General features: G+C 34.6%; 1 protein-coding gene across 1 annotated transcript; it reads right to left on the bottom strand.

The window, feature by feature from the left end:
* Positions 1-440: 440 nt before the first annotated feature.
* On the bottom strand, positions 441-7,026 carry LOC21409124 (cytochrome P450 CYP749A22). Its single transcript, XM_010093317.2, has 6 exons — positions 6,744-7,026; positions 5,981-6,204; positions 5,657-5,889; positions 4,940-5,312; positions 4,608-4,843; positions 441-696 (listed from the first exon to the last, which is right to left on the bottom strand). Exons 1-6 carry the CDS (start codon positions 7,012-7,014, stop codon positions 441-443), a joined length of 1,593 nt encoding a protein of 530 aa, XP_010091619.2. The 5' UTR covers positions 7,015-7,026.
* Positions 7,027-9,649: the final 2,623 nt, after the last annotated feature.

The raw sequence follows: 9,649 nt of genomic DNA, 5'->3' as shown, positions 1-9,649 counted from the left end.
TAATTTATTCTTTTAATGATCATCTATACATTCAATCTAACATCCAACATATATAAAAGCAGTCAAGTGGACTTGACTCTTAAGGAGGCCATGTGTTTGCTTCCTCGTTCTTCTTCTTTTTAGGGTAATTTGCACAATTAATCTCTAACATTTTTAAGAAGTGACAGTTTAATCCTTAACTTTTTTTTTAACAAAACGATCTCTAACCTCTTTAAAAGGTGATAGTTTAATTATTTTTATTAAATTTCGTTAAATTTTTAACCGAACACGTCACGTGACCCTTTTTTTTTTAATAAAATGACTTAAATACTCTCGTAACAAAAATACCGGAATGCACCTTGCCGGAATAGTGATAGATAAACAAATTACAAAAAAACAAACCCTCGCTTCTCTCTCTCTCTCTCTCCCCCGTTATCTCTTCATTTCCCTCAACCTCTCTCTCACCTCTCACCTTCTCTATCTCTCTCTGTTAATGTCGGTCGAACTCCATCACAAACGCCGACCATGTCGATCTCAAGCTGTTGCCAATGAAGATCGCGAGTTGCAGTGGCAAAGTCGCCGGAATGCACACAAAGTTGTCGAAACTCGAGCTCCTCACATAAAGTTGTCGGAGGGGAACCGGAGCACAACGAATCTCCCCCAACGCCGGCGCTAACCGCGCAAATCTTCCCACCGACGGGCCTCTCACCTCCCACACTGCCAAGCTTGAGAGATGAGAGATGTTTTTGTTTCGTAGGTCATGGATCTGGTTTGCGAAGGAGAGAGAATCGAGGGAAGAGATAGGTCCGGGGGATTACGGAGGAGAGAGAGAGAGTGGCCAGGGGTCGCGGAGGATAGAGAGTCATGGAGGAGAGAGAGAATCGCGGAGGAGAGAGATTTTCACGTGGGGAAGAAGAGAGAGAGGGATGTCGCCAGAGATAGAGAGTCACCGGAGATAGGGATGTTGCCGGGATGACTTCTTTAGATCTTTTTTAGATTTTTTATTTTGATTTTTGTTGAAAAATAAATTATTCAGTTTACTAAAATACCCTTTATTATGAGATCATGTGTAGTGCACATGACTTGCACTGTCAAAAATTTAATATAAATAACCAGATTGCACCTTTTTAAAGAGGTTGGGGATCGTTTTGTCAAAAAAAAAAGTTAGGGATCAAACTGTCACCTTTTAAAAAAGTTGGGGATCATTTGTGCAAATTACCCTTCTTTTTATTTAATGGCATGTTTACTTACCAAGAGTGAGGAATGAGAATTGAGAATCAGAATCAACCTCATGTTTACTTACCCATTTTTATCTTGGAAAGGGAGTGAGAATGTGTGGGTCTCACAACAATTTAGGATTGAGGAATGGAATTGGCACTCCCCCACCCCCGCTGGATTGGCACTCCCAATCCTGATAGTAAATATGAATTACGATTTTACCCTTAATTCTACTAACAAATTAGATGGTCTTATTGATATGCTTTCCACGGCTGACAAGGATCTAGCTGGATTACAAGCCAACTTGTATCAAGAAATGATAAAAATTGATGGCTTAGATGATGATCAAGTATATGATGCCACTAATATTTTGGCAACGAAGCATGATTTGTCACGTGTATTCTACAACATTTCAGATCAACTCAAGAAGGGATACATCCTTAAAATTCTTAGTCGTGGGGTTTAAGTGTTCTTATTTTATCATTATTATATATTTTTTTCTTTAAATTATTTCAAAATTTATTGAGAAAAAATAATTTAGATGATTAATTAGGTGTGATCAAAAAAATCTAATTACTAATTAGTTATCTTAATATTAAGATAGTTAGCATAATATACAATTTCTTTATATTTTTTAAGTTCAACACACAAAAATCTACTAAAAGGGTAGGTAAGTAAATTTATAACAGTTTATTCCACTTCTGGGTGTAAGTAAACGCATGGATGTGATTGAGACTGATTTTGACTCCGAATCCTGGGAACCTAAGTAAATAGCTTACTCTGATTCCTGTTCACTCCGAATCATGTCTACTCCAATTCATGTTCACTCCGATTACAGATAAGTAAACATGCCATTAATTCTCTTTTTCTCACTTTGCCGCATTTTTTTTTAAATTTATATTTTTTTCTTCTTCTCTTTTGCCTATTGTCTTTTTTTCTTCCTAATATCCTTTGAAAATTTATTTTTTTACAATATCTTTTTTTTTTAAAATGCTTTCATTTAATTAAAATAATTCATTTCAGTACTCAATTTTATTTTTTTTTGTCAAAAACTCCTATAGAATTTTAAATATTTTTTATTTTTTAACTTTTCCTTTAATTTTAAACTTTTTTATTTGTTTCTTTTCTTTTGCTTTTTTTTTTTTTTACTTTTTCCCCCAAGATTCTTTAACCGTTCATTTTCTTTTATTTAAAATAACTTCTTTTCTTTTGCTTCCTTTTTTTTTTGCGTTTATTTTGACCTTTAATACTTTATTTTTCTCACTTTCTTTTAATTAAATTTCTTTCAAATATCTCTCTACTTAAATTTTCTTTTTGTTAAAAACTCTTATATAACTTTAATTCTTTTTTTATATGATTCTTTAAAGTATGTTTTAAACTTATAAAGTTATTCTCTACGTGTATAACAGGTGACTCAACTAGTAAAAGAAAAAAGAGAGAGAAAAAGAAAAAGTAATGTTGGAAGAAATAAAACACATTACAACTAAAGGTTTTTTTTTTCTTTATTAAACAAACCTAAAATATTTTTGCGGGACGGTGCCCAAACTTTACAATTTTTGATATTTAGATCCACATTTTAAAACTTTAGACACATGAGATCTCAAACTCTTATTAATATGTTAGCTCGTAAGTGCCCATCTCGTTTCTGTGATTAAGTAATAAATGCCATAGAAAACGTCAATATTTTAACGCTTCTTTGCGCATTAGGTCCCCCGAAACTTTTTTTTGAAAGATATGTCTCGAAAGGTTTTTCTTTTTCTTTTTTTTAAAAGTAGAACTTGTAATTTTTTTGTTGATAAATAATATTAATCCGCCCTCTAGTCGAAGGCATACGGACACTCAGGTCAACCGAACTGAAATAGAGTAGCAGGAATTGGGTAGAAAATATATCCTTACCTCAAGTGTCATTGATTAATGGTTCTTGCACTGTACCCACTTAATGGTTACGATTGCTCCACTGTCCACAGGGTATGAAGTCCCCCAAGTGTGGAGTTGCTCGGTAGTCACTCACACGTTTGTATCAATGTTGTCGAGATCTCAGGCGAGACTGGAGAGGAAGCCGAACAGAGACTGAGGTAGCCATGATCTACTCGGCACTGGTTGCAAGGTTGGTCGGAAAAGAGAAGTTGCTCGGTTGATTTTTGTCCGAGCAGTGCCCGGCACGACGGCACCGAGCACAGCCCCAACATATGTGTCAAGTGAAAAATAAAAGGAAGTTAAATAAATTAAGGGAAACAGTAGTAAATAGTAAATTTATGAAATTAAATTTAAAAAATAGTATATTTTATAATTTTTTAAAGTAAATAATAATTTACCGTATAAATATTTTATTTACGATTGGTAAAAAATAATTTACATAATAAAAATTTTTTATTTAAATAGAATTTTTTTTTTTTACCAATTGTAAAAATAAATTACATAGAAATAAAATTTTTTTATACTAATCGTAAATAAAACATTTACACAATAAATAATTATTAAATTTCAAATAATTTTAAATTTTACTATTTAATTAATTTAATTTTATAAATCTATTATTTACTGCGTTCTTTTTAAAATAAAAACACCAATTCAACAAACAACAGCAAAAAGAAAAACGGCATCAATATTGGCCTTAATTACAAAAGATACCCAACGAGGGAAACAAAGATGGAGAAATAAACTCAATACTACTAAGCGGAATCCAACAAAGAGATATCTAGGAAAGAGAAAACTCCTGAAGATAATGTTTGTGAAAAGTACTCAAACAAGAGACAACAATATACTTTGCTTAATTGAACTTGAGAATTGAATAAAGGCTCAAAGTCTGATTCTTAGTAATTCTCAAATCAGACAAAAGCGTACAAATGCTTGGTACTCCCTTTTTATAGGCATTAGGGTGCGGTTACATTCTTTTAATCTGATCCCTTTATGTCAATCATCTAATCTGGACTGTCCATTCGCTTGTTACGGTTTCTTCTTCATTCTTCTTTGTTCTTAGTTCTGTGTTTGATCCCTCAGGCTCTTTTTTCTTTTGTTATGACTTCAACTTGTGCTTTATTCGCGTGACATGGCACCACCATTTCGTATTCCTTAAAACGCTATCGCTTCATTGTCTATTAATACTTGTCCCACACTTATTTATTCAATCATAATCATTTACTTATTCTAGTTTGGCCTTGTGCTAGGAATATACAATTAAAAAATTTAGAACAACCCCTAGAAAGCCAACAAGATTTATGCCTCGTTCATTTCACCGATTCGAGTTTTCAGTTTTAAGTTTCTACAGTAAAAAGCTCTAAAAAAATGTCATATCAACTTTTTCTGCTACAGTGAAAAGCTCTCAGAAAATGTCACATCTCAACTCGAATTAAAAACTCGAATCTGCGAAGTGAACGAGGCTTTAGAAACTCAAAAATCGTAAAAAATACGCGGCCGGGTTGTTGTTAGTAGCTTTCACAACCCCTTCTGAGAACCTCTCCGGTTTAAACTCAAGCACATCTTCTCCCCATATCTGAGGGTCAAGATGAAGTGGTAAATTGGAGATGATAAGTCCCATTTTAGCAGGAAGATTGAGATTTCCTAGTCTAACTTCTTCTTCCACGTGCCTCGAAAAGGCAACTACGGGAGGATATAGTCTTGTAGACTCGTTAATTATCTGGCTAATCTACGTATCAATCAAGGAAAAATTCCGAATTAATTCACATGTTAATTAAATGTACTTGTGAAATTGTATCTCTTTAGAATTTTGCTGATGACTTACTACTTTTAGTCTTGAAATGCCATCTGAGGTTGGATTATGTTCACCAAATGAGTTGACCGCCTCCTTTCTTGCTTCCTCTTGCCAATCTGTATGGATTGCTAGAAGCAACACAGTCCATGCAAGCAAGCTATTAGTGGTTTCCTGTCCAGCAAAGTAGAATGACCTGACCTCGGTAATCAAATCCCCCATCGAAATCTGCTTCTTTCGATCGGCATCATGGTGAGCCTTCATTAGCCCCCCAAGAAGATCACGTCCGTAGTTACCTTCTTCTCCACTCATTACCTTATCTTCTCTTTTCTTGGCCATCACCATTATGGAGTTACTGATTTCTCTCTCAAGCATATCAGATTCTATCTCATCTTTTGTGAACTTGCTGCAAAAAGGGGGAAAAATGACTAATTGAGTTCTTAAAACTGGTGGTTAAAATCTACATTTTTTCCCTAATAAAGAAAAGAGATCTATTGGTGTCATCTCATTTCCCGTCAACTTTATCCACGCCAATTTTATTTGAAGGATGAACTCAATTTCTCTCACACCACAAGACCAGCGTCAACACCGCATAATCTGTTGACCGAGTAAGGATATTAAAGTGGGGCTATAGAGTATCGAACTTTGAACTTATTCTGGGAGAAAAGGAGGAAAAACGTCCTAACCATTACACCGTCCTATTGGTGGGCCTTAAAATTTAAAATCTATAATCTAAAATGGATCAATCACCTGATGATGGGAAGCTTGATCTTGAAAAAACTCATGGTTACTATAAAGGTCAATCTCCTCAACATATCAAAGATTTTCTTTCCTTCAAGGTAACTGCTCCCAAATGCCGTTTTGGAAATCACATCTGAAGTCAACACCCTAAATTCTTCAAACACTTCGATCTCTTTGCCTTCATAGTTTTTCCACCTTTCCAGCATCATCTCAACACTAGATATCATTGCAGGAACCATACTCTATAAGACAATACCAACAAATTGTTTAGCTTTCAAGAACATACCAATATAATACACGTTGAATCACTAGTAAAGTTAAAAAGAAACTTACTTTTAAGTTTTCTGCATGGAAGAAATGGTTTGCCAGTTTCCTCAATTTGTCCCATTTTTCACCCTCGGTTACCACAAGCCCGTCTCCAAATAGCTGCTTTACAAAGCGTTGGGCCCCAGATTTCAGATATACTCTATTTTTGTTGTTGAGTACCTCTTTGATCAGCTCCAATTCCGTTATGACCAATTGAGGTTGTGTACCAAGCCATTGAAGATAATTTTTTCCTGTCAAGGAAAAAATTATATCTCATTCATAAAAGAGTTGTTCTGTCTGTGAAAGCATAATTCATTGGACCCATAATCAAAACCATGATTGTATTGGCAAGTTGCCCCTTAAACTCTAAAACAAGTTACCCCCGATCAAATATTGTAGAGTGCCACAAATCGATAAGTAATATTTAAAATTTGGAAGCAAACGCCCTCATGTCTGTGACATGATGTGTTCCAAATGTCATCAGTTGCCCCTTAAACTCTAAAACAAGTTACCCCCGATCAAATATTGTAGATTGCCACAAATCGATAAGTAATATTTAAAATTTGGAAGCAAACGCCCTCATGTCTGTGACATGATGTGTTCCAAATGTCATTAGAATTTTAATCTCTTCTTTCAAACGAGCTCATATAACGTGTACGAGGGCGTTTCAGTCTAAATTTTAATAACCGTAACTGATTTGAGGATAATCTGTGCCTTGTTAAATTTAATGAATAATTTTACTAAAATTAAAAGTTCACGGCCAAGTACTCAAATTAAAGAGTCATCTTACCATACATATTGGCCCAATACTCCTGATTAGGCTGAACCTTATGAAATATGTTGTGAGCGTCAGACAAACTCATAGGCTTGCTCATGGCTTCCTTCAACATGTTATGTATTTCCTTAGCGTTACCCAGAACGAATCTGTAAGAAGGTCCTCTAATTCCTTGAGAAGCCATAAAATATTCTATGCGAGTGGGAATCCACCATAGTTTGTGAAATGTTTTTATGAGAGCTAACAGGAAAAACAGGCCAAAAAAGCTTGAAAGCATTATTGCCATGCCTACTTACACTCTTATTTTCCGTTTATTGTTTTTCCTTTCAATGCCCCAGTTACTCTTTTATACCCAATTCCAAAACATCTTTCATTTGTCAATAGTTTAAATATTATAAATGTTATGCAAGTGATGATACAAACAATACATCAGGGTTTATCTCCCTCTGTATGACCTTGTATGCTTGTCATAGCCGTCTTAAAATTAAAATATAGGAAAGATTGGTACTTATTTTGGCTGCATTTGATTACTGGCATTACTCATGACATGCTATAAGCTGAATGGGGAAATTATACACGGATATTAAAAAAACATTAGAAAAATAGTTGCAAGGGACACTAAAAGGTGATTGTTGTATGTAGTTGTTTCCAAAGCAGAGGCAGTATTAAGTAGTATACTCTTGAAATTTTGAATTATTCATTCCTAAAATTGAGTTTTTGTTTTTCCTTTGTGGAGCTAAAAAAAATTGAGTTTTTGTTTTCTTTTTGTTTTTAGTTTTTGGTAAAAAGAAAAGGTAAAGAGGAGAGACTGGATCAAATTACTTTTTTGATGTAAATAAGGCTCCGCTTAGTAGGAGTGATGGAGAGTAGCAAAAAATGGAGAGAATGGGAGGAATGGGGAGTATGAAGGACATATAAGATTATATTATTCTTTTATATTATTTGATAGGAGTGAAGGGCAATTGAAAGGCTAAATGATAGTTATTTGTCTATTAAAGGGTAAAGTAGTCTTTTTAATTTAAATTTGAGTTGATTAGTTGAATCTTTCTATTAATAGAGGGAATTAGATTAATAGGGCTAGAGGGAGACTTTCTCCCTCCATTTCTCCTCTTTCCTTTGATCCTACTTCAAACCAAACAATAGATTTACCCCCTATATCTGTCTCCATCTTTCCCTCGTACCAAACATAGTGTAAAGGAGCCTGCTATAAATAAAAGCACTCCCAAAGCAATCTTCTTCTTGTTCTTCTTCTCCATTCATTACCTTCAATTCTCTTTTCTTGATTATCTTAATTATCGAGTTTCGCACTCCTTTCTCAAGCTGCTCTGATTCTATCCCATTATTAGTTTTAAAAAAGTTGTTGCAAAATTGGTGCGCAACAATTGATTTCATGCTTCAGAAGGGAAAAAATTAGTGAGAAAAAGAAAAGCATGGTATTTGGGACGTCTGCGACACTTAATTTATACGATTTCTATGTTACTCTCTAAACTTTTAATTTTGACAACAAAATAAGATAAAATGTCCCTAACTTGATGCTAACTGTTAAAATTTGAACGAAAACACCCTTATATTGTACACTTATGTGAGCTGATCATTTGAAAAAATAGAATTAAATTTTAGATGATCTGAGCACATCATGTCACATGTATGATGGTGTTTCTTTCAAATTTCAACATCATTCATCAGTCAGGGTGCACTATACAAAACTTTATCAAATTTAGGAGTGAAAGATTTAACATGATTAAAAGTTATGGTAATAACTTGCTAATTCAGTCAGATTTTAAGGGGAAAAAGCCCCAAAAAAAGGCCTATGAGCTAGACTTCGTTTCAGTTGTTTTTGCAATCCAAAAACGGAATTTACCTTGCTCCAGGAAATCTTTGGGTGTTTAAGAGGGCGTTTGGTTTATGTATTCAGAATCATGATTCAAAATCATTCTCGTTTTGCGTGTATTTTTTATAAGAGAAAACACTGTAAAGTTGCTCCAGGAAATCTTTGGGTGTTTAAGAGGGCGTTTGGTTTATGTATTTAGAATCATGATTCAAAATCATTCTCGTTTTGCGTGTATTTTTTATAAGAGAAAACACTGTAGAAAACCATGAATCATGATTCAGAATCGGGGATGAATATAGGAAACAAACGCCCCCTAAGTTTTTGGATGCTAAAGAGGCCAACTTCTCGAACGTTTCAAAAATTGCCTCCCCTTCCACGTAACTGCTCCCAAATACTGTCCTTGAAATCACTTTTGATATCAACAACCAACCGAAAATCCTCATACACATCAATCTCTTTGCCTTGATGATATTTCCATTTTTCGATCATCGTCTCAACACTGGCAATCATTGCAGGAATCATATCCCATCATATACTTATAAAAATTGATAGATCTGGGTTAATTACGTTCAGTTGCTCGAGTAAAATAAAGTGCAGAAAGTAAAGGAATACACAATATGATATCGCAGTTCGGTGCGCACACTACATCTGCGGGGTCACGCCCAAACAGTAAACATTTTACTATGTTTCAGAAATTACAGACACCGGACGGACTTATTCACTCAAGGACTCCCTCCTACACAATGACACCGATGTTATGAATCTCTACAGTGATTATTTAGCATGCACCACACGTCTTTTATTCACCTGGGGAACTCCCTTCGACTGGCAGAGCTTCCTCCCGAAAGCAACAAATTTCTCTTCCAAAGGACGATCTCAATAGTGCACTAGGCTCACAAAAACTCACAGACTCTTTTCTGAAAATATTATATTAAACCCCACATCCTTAGTGGCATGAAACAAGACCTTTAAATAAATCTTCTAAGACCTCTCGAGAATTATCTTCAAATTTACTCAGATAAGCTTCTCCTTTTTTTTCTGCACGATTCTCTCTATTAAATCAACTCACAATATCTCCGTAAAGAATATT

This window comes from Morus notabilis, unplaced genomic scaffold (genome assembly GCF_000414095.1).
Source record: "Morus notabilis unplaced genomic scaffold, ASM41409v2 Scaffold73, whole genome shotgun sequence".
In the NCBI taxonomy this organism is placed as follows: domain Eukaryota; kingdom Viridiplantae; phylum Streptophyta; class Magnoliopsida; order Rosales; family Moraceae; genus Morus; species Morus notabilis.
Note: the sequence above shows the minus strand (reverse complement) of the source record. Positions and strands in the feature narration are given on the sequence as shown.

What these genes read in the sequence shown, in the direction of transcription:
- LOC21409124 (XM_010093317.2), bottom strand. Translation starts at nt 7,014, where the DNA reads ATGGCAATAATGCTTTCAAGCTTTTTTGGCCTGTTTTTCCTGTTAGCT. An exon ending in GTATTGGGCCAATATGTATG is followed by an intron (nt 6,205 to 6,743) that starts GTAAGATGACTC and finishes TTTCCTTGACAG; the next exon opens with GAAAAAATTATCTTCAATGG. An exon ending in ATCAAGCTTCCCATCATCAG is followed by an intron (nt 5,313 to 5,656) that starts GTGATTGATCCA and finishes CCCTTTTTGCAG; the next exon opens with CAAGTTCACAAAAGATGAGA.